Raw genomic sequence first — 16,697 nt, forward strand, 5'->3', positions numbered from 1 at the left:
CTACTTAATATTAATACTAGCGAAAATATAAACTGTGACATGGTATTAATATCAGCGAAAATATGACATTGTTGTATTTGAATGTTTGCAACGATGTTAGTTCATTTGAATAAGTTAACATTAGTTTTTATATTAATTTTACTTTTATATATATATATATATATATATATATATATAGGGGTTTGCTAACGCGCGTACACCTGTTTTTCAGTTGGTACATTTTAGCAATGTGTACCGGGTTTTAGTAGACAAAAATATCCTTATATACCATGGATTCTAAGTTATAAGGTTAAGGGTATTTTAATAATTTTCATTCTCAAAACTAAAAAAAAAAAAAAGAAACCCCCAAACCCTTACTCACCTCTCTCATTCCTCTCAACCCTTTCTCTTTCATCTTTCTCACTCCAATCTTTTCTCTGTCATCCCTACTTAGCCCCAATTGAAAAAATCAGAAACACCCTACTGTAGCTCCAATTGAAAAAATCAGAAACATTTGTCATTAAACAATCTTACAAAAAAATGATTTTATAATGAATTTTGATCTTATAATTTTTGTCTTATCTAATTTTATCCAATTTTCACAAGCATAAAGGAATTGGTAATTGACCTGGAAAAAATCAGAAATACTTGTTGTTAAACAATTTCTTACAAAAAATGATTTTATAATGAGTTTTTATTTTATAATTTTTGTCTTATCTAATTTTATCTAATTTTCACAAGCATAATGACATCCGAAAGAATTGGTAATTGGCCTTGAGGGTTTTTTTAGAGATGATGATTCAACATATGCAGATGATGAAATTAGAGAAATTAGTGAAGATGGTGAAATTGAAGAGATCTTGAATGAACCTTTGCCTCAAGAAGGTGAATATGTCAATGACTCAACTCTTTAGAAAGACAAATTGTTTAAAGGCAATTTCAATTGGGGCTACAGTGATGAAAGAGAAAGGATTGAGAGGAATGAGAGATGTGAGTAAGGGTTTGGGGGGTTTCTTTTTTTTTTTTTTAAGTTTTGAGAATGAAAATTATTAAAATACCCTTAACCTTAAAACTCAGAATCCATGATATATAAGGGTATTTTTGTCTACTAAAATCCGGTACACATTGCTAAAATGTACCAACTGAAAAACAGGCGTACGCGCGTTAGCAAACCCCATATATATATTATATTTATATAATGATACATAATTTATAGTAATATAAAGCGAGCTCCATCGTTTAATGTATTGTTTTAATATATAACCATATATAATAACATATTTCTATTGAGTGTTAATTGTAATATAATGTTGTATAAAATAAAGAGAGGGAGTATGGAAGGAATGTCAACGATAATTTTTTTGACGTTCAGAAATGTATAAGAAAATGAGGCATTATTATCTAAGTAGGATTTTGAAATATAAACAGAAGTTAGAAGTGAAAGAGAAGTACTTTGGTTTATATTTTGAAAATTAAGGAGTATATATTTAAAATTGTATAACCCACAATACGAAACAAAAATTTAGTCATTACTTATAAATCATAGAAAAGTATATGTAGAACACGTTAATAAAAGACAAGATTGTGGTGAACCGGTGTGGTTTTATACTTGGAAGATCTACTATATAATTTTTTATCATCTATAGAATTATAAAGGTAAGTAATTAAATAAAGAAATAAATGAACAAATGATTGTTTTGCATACATGGTCGGGTATCAAGAGAAGTATTGCGAGATTTTTTTGGAAAATTAATGTGTTTGCATGACTTGTATGAGCGCTATGCAATTCATTTTAATACTTATATGATTTAGTCTTTTTTTTAATAAAAAAATGATTTAGTGTTTACATTTAACTTTGAATTGATTTGATTTTAAATATCAATTCAATATTTTTTCTTGAGAGAAAACCCTTTTTTTATTTGGATACTTAATTAAGTATTAACGCCCAAAATTACTTTATAGTTATATATATATTTGAATTGAAAAAACTTAGTTTGGAATTCTCTCTTCGTGAAGTGGTGGTAAATTGTTAATTAAAATATGAATTTTCCCTTTCTATTAAAATTATACCCTTACATTATACCATTAGCAAACCTTCATAATTAAACTAACACGTGAGAATAGCTAACTACAAGTTAGTACTACTTCTATAATGTATTTATTGCTGATTGAAAATAACTTTTAAGCCTTTAACTATGTAGGTAATTAATGTATACATATGATGATAAGGAAGAATGTGATCCAAAAATTTATAAGAAAGAGGGAAAAGATGAAACTAATAAGGTACAATAAGTTAATTAAAGTATTAACTAATGAAATTTAGCTCAGGAACTGAAAATCCACAATGAAATTTGATGATATGAAAGATATAAAGGAAGTAAAGAGAGGGAAGTACAAAGTAATGAGTGTAAAAAGAATGTAAATAAAAGAGTATGTGGTGTTTGGGTGCGTACGTGTTTAATACTTAAATGCAAAATAATAAGAATAGTAAAAAGTAAATTTGAATTAAAGTGGGTAATTAATTATCTCTACCAAGAGGCAGTGTACTTGAAGAAAAAAAAATGTTGAAGAGGAAAGGTGTAGAAAGGAAAAAGGAAAAGAAACAAAAAGAAAAGAAAAAGGTAATGAATAGGGTAGGAAGGTTAGGCAATGACGTCAGCTACTGGGGGACAACCATGAACCCATGCGCATTTCAGCGGTCCTCCCTCTCTTCTTTTATATTCTTTACAAATCCCTCACTCACTCCTAACGGATTTTTTTCTCACTTATCCTTCTCTCTCCCTCTCTCATCAATCATCATCTTCTTCTCCTCTACCTTCTTCTTCATTCCAATTATCTTCTCTTCTCTTCATTAAGGTAAGCTTTCATCATATACTACCCCTGCATCTCCAACCAAAAACCATGCATCTTTTTTCTTCAAAACAACCACACCACAACCATGCTACCATTTTTTTTATTAATGTCATCTTCTGTTTGCCCTTCAACTTCATCGCATACAACTGCATCTCGGAAACACACCATTAATACTAAATTTAAATTTTCTTCCAAAACAATTTCAACCTTCATTTAGTGGGAGATTCATCTTCTGATGAATTATGATCAGTGATTGTAGTCGAAACCAAAGTCATGAGAAAGAAAGTTGAATAGGGTATAGGGAATGTAGTGTAGCTCATAAAAGTAGTGGTTTTTGGGTCAGCATATTTCCTCAAAGTTCGTCAAGGAAAGAGGTCAGACGTGCCATGAAAATTCTCGACAAAGAGACAGCAAAGTCAGAACCCCAGTTTCCTGAATTAGACGATCCATGACTCTCTCACTCGCAATGCCACAACACCAGTATAAGTGCTTTCTACTATATCCTATCCTCTCCCACTTTTTCTCAACCTTTGCTTTTTCTCATCGCCTTGATCCAATACAACGGTGCCTCTCTTTTTGCCTCCCAAAACTCTTTTCTCTTTCGAGAGACGCGTGCCCAATCTGTGATCACGTCACTCCCATTTACCATGTCCTTTCTTTATTCCTTAATTTCATTTGTTTAAGTTCTTAGTACTTTGTTCGTTCTTTTCCATTTCGATTAGTACATGTGTTCATATAATTGGCCACTTCAGCTCCTGGCTAGCGCATGCTAATCTTGCATCAGTATTTTTCTTATGTCAGATTTAAGCATGAACATTCCGTTCTGTGCCACTGGTTCAAAAGTATTAATAAAATGGTTTCCTAGAAAGTTGCTTTTGTTTGTTTTAACCGTGTCATGTTGTGTTTTTTGTTGAGCTTAACTTATGTGTCTAATTATTTGAGAATATACATAATTATTAATGGTAATGCGGAATGGGGAACCCCGTTCTGTGATGAATCATTCTCACCATTCACTAACACAAGACAACATCATTAGCACAGCCTCTGCTTGTCCGTTTCTCACCCTTGCCAAACACAGGGCTTATGCCAAGTTTCAACTGCTTGTTTTTTTTTTTTTATTAATGAAAACTAAACTCTCATGATTAGCTTTCTTCTCTCTCTCTTTCCCCATTTCCTTATCTTTTTTTTTTTAACCCGGCCCAGGGAAGAAAATCATTGTTTCTGAAATCATGGGGTTTTGTTTATAACACGCGCTTATATTTATTTCCTATGGAATTTGGTGAGTGTTGCTCACCACCAAATGAGCTTATGATTATCTCTGATAAAACTTGTCACCTTTTCACTAAAAGGCCTTGTATTATATTATTTAAATATTTCATTTTATTGGGGCTTGCCTTTTTTTTTTATATCACTTACGGTGTGCTACTCTCTTACTATATAGTATCATCCCTTGGCTTCACTTCTCTCTTATATATACACATTAAGCAGTATTGATTAACACTCACATCAAATGTTGGTTGGTTATAATTCAAACATGATGAAGAAAGTCAAGTGTGGTAGGTATTAATATAGTGGTGGTGAATTTGATGCAGTACCAGTATTTGCTATGATGGAGTCGATGGAGTCATGTGTCCCACCTGGGTTTCGGTTCCACCCAACAGATGAAGAGCTTGTTGGTTACTATCTGAGGAAGAAGGTGGCTTCTCAAAAGATTGACCTTGACGTTATCAGAGAGATCGATCTATATCGTATTGAACCATGGGATCTCCAAGGTATATATATACATATATGAACATAGTTACCTACAATACTTATGTTAAGCTAATATAATCTTTTCCTCCTTTACTCATTTCAAATCAACTATTAGGGTTTTGAATGTTTAATATTTGATCTGACGTATTAACTCATTTCATCAAATATTAGCAGCATAGATCTCTGTTAGGTTTTTCTTTTTTTTTCTGATGTGAAAGATATTGCAGATAGATGCAGGATCGGATATGAAGAGCAGAATGAGTGGTATTTCTTCAGCCACAAAGATAAAAAGTATCCAACAGGGACAAGAACTAATAGAGCTACCATGGCGGGGTTTTGGAAGGCTACAGGAAGAGACAAAGCAGTGTATGACAAGGCAAAACTAATTGGGATGAGAAAAACCCTTGTTTTCTACAAAGGAAGAGCCCCTAATGGACAAAAGTCTGATTGGATCATGCACGAGTATAGACTCGAATCCGACGAGAATGGACCTCCTCAGGTAAGCATATATATTACTGCGTACATACTATTAATCTCTAGTGCATAAACAAGTACCATTGTTCTTTTGCACTGCTACTATTGTTGCTAACTCCACTTGAGTGGCTGAGTTTGATGTTTTACGTTCAAACTTTGCCTTAGATGGCCCCGTTAATTATGTCACATTCCTTAACCTTTTCCTCTTTCACACACATACTAAAAAATCTACAATACATATAAGCTGGAGATCAAGCACTGTTTCTCTTTTCTGTAGCTCTCTTAATGACGTCAAAGGGTTTTCAACTTTAAAAATATTCCATTCCCCATCTTTATTCGATTAACTTTTACATCAACTTACCAATTTATCTCACTTTTAATTTTATAGAAAAAATCTATATTTTTGTTTTTTATTTTCTTTTTAGAGTAACTGTAGTAGCTTATACTCTCTATTTCCTCTATATGGCTACACTATTTTGAATCTTGATATGTGCATTACATACTGACTAGTTATTGCTTCATCTTATGAAAAGACTTCGTTGTTGGTGGCTATTATACTTGACTTATATCAAATGATGCAACTGGCTGGTTTCTCTAATCTCACTTTCTCCACTTTTTAAGTGCACCACTAACTTCTGAATATTCACCAAGTCACGTACACGCTTTCTCGCAACATAACTTTCACCAACAAGAAGTCAAAAGTCACTGCTTTCAGCAGCGAATAATTAAATTTCTTTCTTTTCCTTCCCTTTCTACTACACACTTTTCTTGCCATTTTGATTGTCAAAACGTAATTAATTATTTGACTACATACAGCCTCACACCAAACAGATGGAATTTTTTTTCAAAAGATAAAGCAAAGCCTTACTTAAAAGCTTTAAAGCAGCAACAACAATAGACTTTTCACTTTTTCTTCCCCTAACGTGTAGCAAGTCTGGTAAACTCAAAAAGTAACAGAGAGTTTTCATCTCAACTTTGTAACTTAAATATTGTGTTCATGCAGGAGGAAGGATGGGTTGTGTGCAGAGCCTTCAAGAAAAAAACCACTGGACAGACAAAGACTATTGAAGGATGGGACTCAAGCTACTTCTTCGAGGAAGGAAGTGGTGTAAGCACTGTGGTTGATCCAATCGATCTCATTTCAAGGCAGTCTCAGAGCTTTTTATCTCAAAATTTCTTGTGTAAGCAAGAGATAGAAGCGGATAACTTGAGTTGCATGCTTCAAGATCCATTTGTACAACTTCCTCAGCTAGAAAGCCCGTCTTTGCCATTAGTGAAGAGGCCAAGCACAGTGTCACTGGTATCAGACAATAACGAAGACGAAGACATTCAAAACAGGTTATCCAACAACAACACAAAGAAAGTCACTGATTGGAGAGCTCTTGACAAGTTTGTAGCCTCTCAACTGAGTCAAGAAGACACGCTTGAAACCAATGGTCTCTCAAGCTTTGAACCCCATGATAGCCACGACATGGCACTGCTGTTACTGCAGAGCAGTAGGGATGAAGGGAACAGGCTAAGCCCTTTTCTAAACACAAGCTCAGACTGTGATATTGGGATATGCGTATTTGAAAAATGACAGAGGAAAGAAGTTCATGGAAACGATTTTTAATTATTTTTAGTACCATATATGTGAATTGTTCTATGGATGCTGGGGACATGCTATATTTTTGTATAAAAAATATGTGTGGATGAGAAGAATCAAACTCTGTATGCCCTTCTGCGTGAGTGCAGCTGTGTGCGGAAATTGAGATGCATGCGTCCAAATGGCTCTAGAATTTAGGTAGTTTTATATTTTAAGTTATCATGTTATTAAGCAGGTGCAGTAATAGCCTTGCCATAAAACGAGTCCTCTACCTAGGCTCTGGCTCTCATGCCTAAGATGGCAGCATATGTTGTGATCTTTCACAATCCTTCTGTTATTTTTAATGCCTGCATTCTTTAATTTCTCTCGTTACAGCAAACCTTCCTATCTGCTCTTCTCTTTAAGCATCTGTGCTATTTTCTGCATTCATCTCTATGTCACGTGCATGCACACACAACATTGCTGTTTATACTGTCATGGTGTGTACATGCTAACTTCATCACTTCCATTTTGTCGGTGGAAAATGAAAGCAAATCAATTAATATATATATGTTATTTGTAACTAGATGTAAATTTGGTTAAAACTTTAATTAAGTCTCAGGATTGATTTGTGGTTAACACACGTAAATTACTAACGTGTGGTTAATGTGTATATAGAAAGGTTATGATTAAATGGTCCTCGCTTTCTTGACATATAACATAAGTGACAACTTCATGTATGCTAAAAACTTCTCTTTCCAGTTAAATAATGATGTGTTACTAACTGATTTGTTTAATCAAGTATAACTTCAACACAAAATTCACGCAAAAAACTTTTAGTGCATATAGTTGATCTTTAATGATCGATGTACTTGCTTAAACAGTTCGCCACTCACTTTTTCATTCAAAGTTGACTATGCAAAGTTGACTTAGAGTGTATTTGGATTTAGAAATTGATTTTGGAAAATGGATTTTAGAGAAAAAATTAGATAAATGTGTAATTGGCCGGACTAAGAAAAAAATCGTGTTATTTCAATTAATTTAAGACTAAAGTTTATTTTAGTGATTGATAGATACAATAGGTTTAATAGATTAAAAAAATATTTTAATAGAGAAAAAATTAGATAAATGTGTGGCCGGACTAAGAAAAAAATCGTGTTATTTCAATTAATTTAAGACTAAAGTTTATCTTAGTGATTGATACGATAGGTTTAATAGATTAAAAAATATTTTAATTGATAAATCAAAATTATATATTATTATTATTATAATAATAATTATTTATTATAATTATATTATTTTAATAATAATTTATATTTTATTAAAATTAATTATAGGTATGTATAATAATATATGTATATATATATATATATATATATATAATCGATTTGCTTATAAAAGAATCGATTCTTTGTTATACCTATATAATAAAGAGAATTTGTTACATGTATATATACTTTATAGGGTTAATTATGTTTTGTTGTCTAAAACTATTAAACGATTTTTGTTTGTCTTTTTTTTTTAATTATATAGATTCGTGTTCTTACAAAATGTATGGATTTCATCCTCAATATTTAATATATGGTTAACCGTTCTTGTGACGTGGTAAACAATAGGTCACGCCATTGCTTACTTTTGGACACGTGTCTCAGTTTTAAGATCACCCAACATCACCCTTCTTCTTTAACATCTTTCCATGTTCCACCATCCAAACATCTTCCCTCTCCATTTTTTCAACACTTCTAAGTGTTCAGAATCTAAGTGTGAGTCCAAGTCTTACATAGATAGAAATGAGATAGTAAAACATTATATAAAGGTGAAAGACCTATCAACTCATCGTTTTAAGATTTTAGATAAAGAGTGACGTGAATCCCTTATATGGTTGAACTCAGATGTCATTGATATTTATTTCTCTCCAGTGAATCTCTTTGTTGATAGACCCAACAGTGGTATCAGAGCCTCTTCGATAGACCCAACAATGGTATTGGTTTGTCTTGGTGACCAGCTTAGACGAATATAATGGTCCCTATATCGAAAGCATTCCTGACGAAGGATTTCAGATAAGTGAGTCCCGTTAAAATGAACTTCGGTACAAAAGATTACTAGTGATTGTAGTTGGTTAAAAATACTTTCACGGAAAGAAAATTGTACCAATGTGAAAAGGAACCACCTTAAGTCCAAGTTTCATGTTAGATAAAAAGAAAACCCAACATAATATCCAATAAAGGCTCACCATCACAAAAATATAATCATCGTCTTCATCCAATTTTCTTTTTAGTACTTCATCCAATCACCATCCCCGTATCGAAAGAATAATTTGTTATCTTTTCATTTAGTGAAAACCTCAATAAAATGTTCGCCATAAACATAAAAAATTCATCATAAACAAAAACCCAAATTCATAAAAAAAAAATGTTCAACGACCTAACAGTGAGGATTATTTTTGGATTTTGGATTTGATAGATTATTAAATTTTGATAAGTACTATTTATTTAGAAGTATGAAAATGAATTACCATATTAGTTCGCTACTGCTTGAGTTAAAATCAAGTTAATTCAATTTAACTCACGTATTAAAAGTTTTATAGTTTGATTTGACCTATTATTTATTAGTTAGGGAAGCATTAACTCATTTAAATGTATTTTGTTAGAAAAAAAATCAAGATGATAATCTATTTTATTAATTATTAACCATAATTATTAAAATATTAACTTATATAATCAAACAAACAAATAAGTTTAGTTTTTAAAGCATTTAAATAATATTGAACAACATTATAAACTTAAAAGTGTGATTAGACATTAATGGATGATAGATGAAATAATATGTCCAACAAACAACAAATATAGGGTTAAATATGTTTTTAGTCTTTAAACTATCACGTGATTTTTAGTTTAGTCTCTATTCGAAAGTTTTGTTCTTTTTAATCCTCTGAGTTTTGAAACTATTATGTTTAGTCCTTAGAATTGAATGGCATTAGATTTTGGCTAACGGCGAGCCACGTGTGATACCAGCTTCCTCGTGAATGTGTTCCATGTTGCGCTTTTTTTTTTTCTGAAATGAGCAACTAAAAATCGGTACTCACCAACGTCGGTCGGTTGCAAGTGTGGTCCACCGACACCGCCACCTCATCCGACAGTGTTGTTTTGTGGCAGAGCTTCGATTTCCCGACCGACAAACTTCTTCCAAACCAGCCTTTGAGAGGGAGCACCAACCTCATTTCCTTGAGAAGCAGGAGCAACCACTCTTCTAGGAGCTTCGCCCGACCGACACACTTCTATAAGAGCACATCCGTCGCACACCATTCCCTACCAAACGCACAAAAAAGTGAAATACTAAAAATAAAACTAACAGGAAAAACTCTACACAAATAAAAGAGTTAACACTGAAACATCAAGAATGATAACGTCAGGCGAAAGTGCTGAAAGCTCCTGTGACACATCACCAACCAAATGAAGATTAGCATCACCAGACTCACCGCTAGAACCGTCGTTGTCACCGATTCCACCGTCTCCATTTCCACCGCCGGTGGAAGAAGCACGGGAAGCGACGGAGCTCGAAATGCAGCGGAGTTGGCACAGCTTTCGCGGGAGCAATCCGCCGAAGCAGCGGAGCGAGGACAGCGACGGTGCAGAAGTAAAAGAACATGTTCACCTATGATTTGCTCTGGCTCTTCAAAAGGACCTATCGAGATTCCTTCAATCTCACCTCCATTGGAAGTCCCGTTCACCGTTTCATCGAATAGGTTTCTTCCTTCTCCTCCCATTTTTCCTCACTTTATTCCCTCACCGTTTCTTGATTTGTTAATTGCGTCAGTTGGTTGTGATTGCGAATGTAGCACTCCATTGATTACTAGCTCTGGGCGGATCTTGTCGCAAGCACCCCAATCTCGAAGAGGCTCTTGAACAGTGTCATCAGGATTCACCAGGAGGAGGCAATCACTTTTCCCCAATTAAAAAATTTCGAAAATCAAAACGTCGTGGAACAGTAACTTGCATCAGACGTGGCTCACCGTTTGCCACATCAAAGAAAATTTAACGTCGTTCAATTTTAAGGACTAAACATAAGAGTTTCAAAACTAAGAGGACTAAAAGGAACAAAACTTTCGAATAGGGACTAAACCCAAAATCACATGATAGTTTAGGGACTAAAAACATATTTAACCCACAAATATATAATTGAAATTGAAAAAAAATAAAGGATTAATCTTTATTTATTAAAGAACATCTTATTTATTGAAAAACTTGTAAAGGATTACCTATATAATAAAAAAGAAAATAACAAACCTAAACATTAAGAAACAGAATAATTAGTCAATAAAAATAATCAAGTACAGTAACAGATGTAAATTAATTAGAAATTAATTTGATTCATACGGCGTAAATTAGTTCTTAAACAAATTTTGATATCCTTAAACTATATCTGCCATATATTTATATTATGGTTGACGAAAAGTATACATTTGTAGTAAAAATAAATTTCACATATGAAATTTAGTTTTTTTTTTTAAATGTCCGTAATTAATAATATAAACATGATCAGAAATAAAATGTTTATTGTAGTAATTATTAGGGTAAAAAAAAGCATTTACCACATGCTATTTAAGTAATTAAAACATTTATTAAGATACTCACTTCTTTTTTTCTCGTAATGGACATTATAATATACATTTAGTACAAGAGGTATAGCACCCATAAACATGAATATAAGAAATACAAATCCAGCAAATATTATATGCTAACGACCTATTTCTATTCACCTAGGAAAATAACAATGACCTCAGGTTCTCCACATCAATTTAATACCCACACTAAAACTCATAGCATAATAAACAACAAAAGCAACTAATACAATAACTAGACCCTATATCTCTCCAACACGTCCATGGTTTGTCGTCCCATAGGGAGAACGATGGTCCCTAACTTTTATACTATTATTCCTTAATCTCTTGAGCCACCTTTTTTCCATTAAAGCCTTTATCTTGAAACTTACACCTATTTCTCTTACTTCAAATACTCCAAAAAATGACAAGAAATCATAGTATTTCCCATTCCAGCTTCTCAACTATACAAATTCTGATATTATATATATGTTGAGCAATATTTAAGTATGAATCTAATATTAGATGAATCTAATATTGCGGTGTGAGTTTGTAGAGATCAATCTCTTTTAAGATAGAAATTTATGCACCAAATCAGATCACTAATTAATTAATAAACAATTAAACCTTTTAATCTTCAAAACTTCTATACGGAAATGTATTTGAATTGATTATTGAAAACAACGTAAATAAAACTTGTATTTGATATTTCAACTATATAGCATCTTAGATTCTTTTTTGACATTCTTTTCTGATAATGATGATAAAAAAGAAATGAAAAAAAAAATAAAAGAAAGAAATGAAAAAGAATTGTATGTACACAGAAGGAAACCATAACTCATTTATATAATTTCTATGAATTATTTTTGTGATTTCAATATTTTTAATTTGATTCCTCGTCTAATTTAAATATTACTTATATCATATACACAGTTAATTTTTTTATGATGTATATTAATTAGATCAATTTAATATTTTAACTAATAATATAATAAACCTATTATATTTAATATATATATATATATATATATATATATATATATATATATATATATATATATATATGTATGTATATATATATATATGTATGTATGTATGTATAATTCCTTGGCATCTTCCTATAGAATTGTAGGCTCTGCAATTTGCTTAAAACATGGGGCTATGCAAACCTCAATGTAGAATATAGCCAATCTCACAAAATTTTGATTTGCTACAGTGATACGTGCATGCAATATTCAAGTTCTAACCTTTCTAAGGCATCGATTCACGCAACTTATTCAAAATTTCGATTCACATAACACCAAAAAAAGATAACTTTTTTTTTGTAATTGGCGGCTTGATCCAATTAATTCATAAGGTGAAGTTTCACTTGAACCATATGAAGCGGAAAACGTAATTGATTCATAAGGTTCAGTAAAATTGAAAACCCTAAATTTCATATTAGGGTTCCTCATAATTAAAATTGGAAAGAAACGCATATTAGAGTTGATGCTAATTTGGGGACAAAATTTAATGGAAGAAAGATCTTAATCATAAAACTAACATGTTTAGATACTAATTATTAGATTATGCATCAACATATATTAATAATAAATGAGTAATTAAAACCTTTATGGGAAAGAACAATATTCAAAAATCTTATAAAGTAAAAACATATCTAAATTAGTTATTGGAAATAACAGATAAAACTGGTATATGATCTTCCAATTACAAATCACATTACCTTTTTCTCTTCTCATGGAAATAAAAAAAAAATTGAAAAATTGAACATGCTATACACATAACCTTTATATAACCTATATAATTTTAATATTTCTAATTTAATATCCTTTGTTAAATTGAAATATTGAAGAAGCAAAACTATTTTTGGGATGTTATGTTGATGAGTAGCACAGTTTGAAATGATTATTCAAATTAAACGGGAACAGATTGAGATATTTAATTAAGGTAGATGAAATTGTGATGGTAAGATGAAAAAGCGAAAATGGAAGAATAAGATGTGTGATAACTGGAGACGGGTAAAGGAAGGAGAGAAAGGGAAGTAAATGAATGATTGTGGGAGAAAAGTTAAAATTGAAGTCAAGAAGTGAAGATGGAAAGACATATTTGAAACTAGAAAAGCATATGAATTGGATTGATGAGCATGAAGAGTTTTGGTGGGTCCGTATGTTGTCTAGCATGCTGCTGGCCATTTCTCCCGTTGAGCATGCTTTGTCTTACAGTGCACAAACCTCGCAACCCCATGCAACTTCTTTTTTCTTTTTACCTTTCTACCTTCAAAACTTTTTTTCCGTTATTCTTAATTTTCTCCTACACTATCTTCTACATATATATACAACTTCAAACTTTGATTATTCAGGCCCTGTCTATGAAATAATACATGTCTGTGAGACTGTGATTTCTAATGCTAAGCATTAAAAATAACTTACGTGAGCGTTGCAGTAACAAAATAATTCTCTCCGATTCCGAACAGAATAATGTTTATCCATTAGATTTTCAGAGTTGGTGGCATCCTATACATTAGGTGGACCAAATGGTCCTATTCACTTCTTAATCAACTTAATTATTCCAACATTTGTGAGCCTTCTGTATTTGTCTTCATCTGCTATAACACACAAAATAAAAAGTAATTGCATGTGCGTACCTTCATATATACCCTACACTACGTTGAGGTAGTTTACTTACATACACATATAGAAGATTTAGGGTTTTTTTTATACCCTTTCTCTTAGAACAAATTCATGAGTTTTAGGATCAGCTAGTGGAAGGACCAGATGGTCCTTCCCTTCCCTGTCAGTTCATTCTAATTCGTCGCTATTTGCTTGTTTTTACATATGTTGTCCAAAAAGAAGGCAACCTTATCCATAAACTTTCCCCTTACATCATTATGATGTTTTGTTATGACATTGAATTAATGAAAGGGAAGGCAACCCTAACTATATGAACTCTACACAGAGTTTGAACATTCTTACGGTAACTGTGTGGGGGTATTGAAGGGACAAAGAAAGATTGGGCCTCAGATTCCTACCTTTTGACAATTGCTTCCTGCATCGCATCAGATTTCTTCTTGCACCAAAATAAAAGAAAAATACCCTTTACTATTGGGCCACACTACCATTGTTAATGCTATGTTTATGTCACCGCCACCCCTACTAGACCTAGAGCTGTCAAAACGGGTAATCTGACTCGATCTAGTCCGGCTCATCACGGGTTAGTCACTTAGTGAGCCAATCTAACTCGACTCACTTATTAGCAAGCTGAAAAAATTTGAACCTGACGCGACCCATCGTATAATTTTTTTTAATTCAAATCTAAATAAATTTCACTCTAAAATGATCTTAAACTCTAAAGACAATTTTAAAATAAAAAATATATATATCAATCCAAGCATAATCCAAAAATAAACATAAAATGTGAATAAATAAGTTTTTAATATTGATAATTTTTGTATCAAATCTATAATATTTTTCTCTCTTGAAACATCTTTTTTTATCCTCATCTACAATATAATAACAAAAATGTTAACTAATAATATTGAAACACAAAATAATAAATAATTAAATTAAATTAGATGGGTTGGTTACCAACCCGACTCATCACGGGTTCAACTCGGATGAACCGGGTTCTAAGTGAGTTGAATTGAAAACTAATCCGCATAAAAAAGTTTCATTTTTTTCAAACCCAACCTGACTCAAACCCGTAGCAGACCGGATTAATTCACGAATTACAATCATTTTGACATCACTGACTAGACCGCTTATGCAAAGGAAGAAGAGAGAAAATGCTTAACGAACTTATTTCAGCAAGTTTTTTCCAAAAAGTATTTCATGTGTTCGGAAAGCTTTTTCTAGTTCCAGAATACATTTTATGTAGGAATGTTCTGAAAATTTTATTTCAAAATATGTTAGATGTCATATGCATTCAAGATAGTTTGTTGCGGAAAACATATATATTCTGGAATATACTTCACGCGTTTTGGAAATTTTATTTCAAAAATCTCGTTTCGAAAAACACATTACTTAAACGTTGTTTCGCAAATTCCGAAAATCTTGTTCAGGAAACCCCGTTCTAGAAATAATAATCCGGAAGTCAGTTTTATGAAAGTAAAATAGGCATTTAGGAAAATTGATGCGGGTACAGGAAGAAATTGATGGAGTAGAGAAAGCAATTGCCCTACCTTGAGGCTTAATGGACTGGGTTTTCAGAAATGGTTAAGAAGAACTTTTACAAAGTGAGAAACCTGAAAAAGAAAATAAAAATAAATAAGTACTAAATTTTATAATAAATTGTCAAGATATATACAAATTATGTGAGTATCTTTAAGATTCGGATAGCTCTGTAATTTTAATTTTAAGTAATTGGTGACTCGTTTCAATTCATTAAACCAGTTCAAGGAGTTAAATTAACAACAAAATATCTTACTAATGGTAGAAGTTAGAGTAGCTTGGTAAGTATTAAAAAAAGTTATAACAATTGTGTTTTTGTGTAAATATCTAAAGGTTAGAAAAAAATTGCACAGAAGAAGGATTTTGCTTCTAATGGCAATTCAATCACTACATAATGAGATGTACAAAGAAGGGTGCCAAGTAGTAACAATTAACCAAGACAAATTCACTTCACATTATATTGGATAATTATTTTATTTATCCCTTTATTATTTATTCAATAAGTGCGTTTATATTAGATTTATAGAGATAATTACAACATTTTCTCAATGCTATCAAGAAAACCCAAAAAAATATACGAAGTTCGAATTTATGTACTTAATTAAAATAAAAGCATTACAAAAATTAAATTTTATTTTTGCTTATTGCTGTAAGAGCCTGAAAATGTAAGGCTACTGGGCCTGCAGCCTGGCCCAAAAAGCTAAGGGCACTAAGACCTCAGAAGAGGCCTCATTTTTCCAGCTCTGAGTTCATTTTGCAGTTCCCCTTTTCTCTCTCTAAACTCATCTCCATTTTTCTCCTTCTTGCTCTGCCTTCTCTCTACCCTTGCACTCATTTAAACCGTTGAAATTTCAAATAGGTGGTGTTCTTTCGCTCACGGAGTTGACAGCTTCCCTTATATCCGATTAGATTTCTATTTGAACGGGTAAGTCAGTTTCTCCACTTTTTCTTGAACTTAGGGCATGCAACTTTACTGGTTGCATGGTGCTCCTTTTGATTCTCTGTCTATTCTAGCTCTAAGAGCTGTTTCCATCACCATTTAGGTGGTTGTAGGGCACTGTTTGGGTTTTCTCTGGGAAGGCACGGTTAGGGCACTCTAGTTGACTATACTGATCAACTTCAAGGTAAGGGGAGCTAATTATTTTTGTATGAATTTATTTTATAAAAATATATGCATATGAATGTTGAACTGGTGTGCTCTTGTGAAACTGTTTTATGACTTTTATTGTATTGGGTGTTATAATTGAAACTGTGAAATTGTGCATGTTGTGATGTGATGAATTTAATTTGTTTTGAATGAGTTTGTTGG

General features: G+C 32.2%; 1 protein-coding gene across 2 annotated transcripts; it reads left to right on the plus strand.

Annotated features, from left to right (window-relative positions):
• Positions 1–2,743: 2,743 nt before the first annotated feature.
• On the plus strand, positions 2,744–7,005 carry LOC124847174 (NAC domain-containing protein 37-like). 2 transcript variants are annotated; one of them, XM_047324597.2, is made up of 4 exons: positions 2,744–2,835; positions 4,425–4,604; positions 4,812–5,083; positions 6,062–7,005. In XM_047324597.2, exons 2-4 carry the CDS (start codon positions 4,439–4,441, stop codon positions 6,635–6,637), a joined length of 1,014 nt encoding a protein of 337 aa, XP_047180553.1. In that variant the 5' UTR covers positions 2,744–2,835; positions 4,425–4,438; the 3' UTR covers positions 6,638–7,005. The 2 variants fall into 2 exon arrangements, with proteins under 2 accessions (XP_047180553.1, XP_047180552.1); XM_047324596.2 differs by lacking the exon at positions 2,744–2,835 and having other exon boundaries at positions 4,302–4,604.
• The last annotated feature ends 9,692 nt before the right edge of the window (positions 7,006–16,697 follow it).

The sequence above is a fragment of the Vigna umbellata genome, chromosome 10, assembly GCF_029865625.1.
Source record: "Vigna umbellata cultivar VRB3 chromosome 10, Vumbellata_1.0, whole genome shotgun sequence".
Lineage (NCBI taxonomy): Eukaryota > Viridiplantae > Streptophyta > Magnoliopsida > Fabales > Fabaceae > Vigna > Vigna umbellata.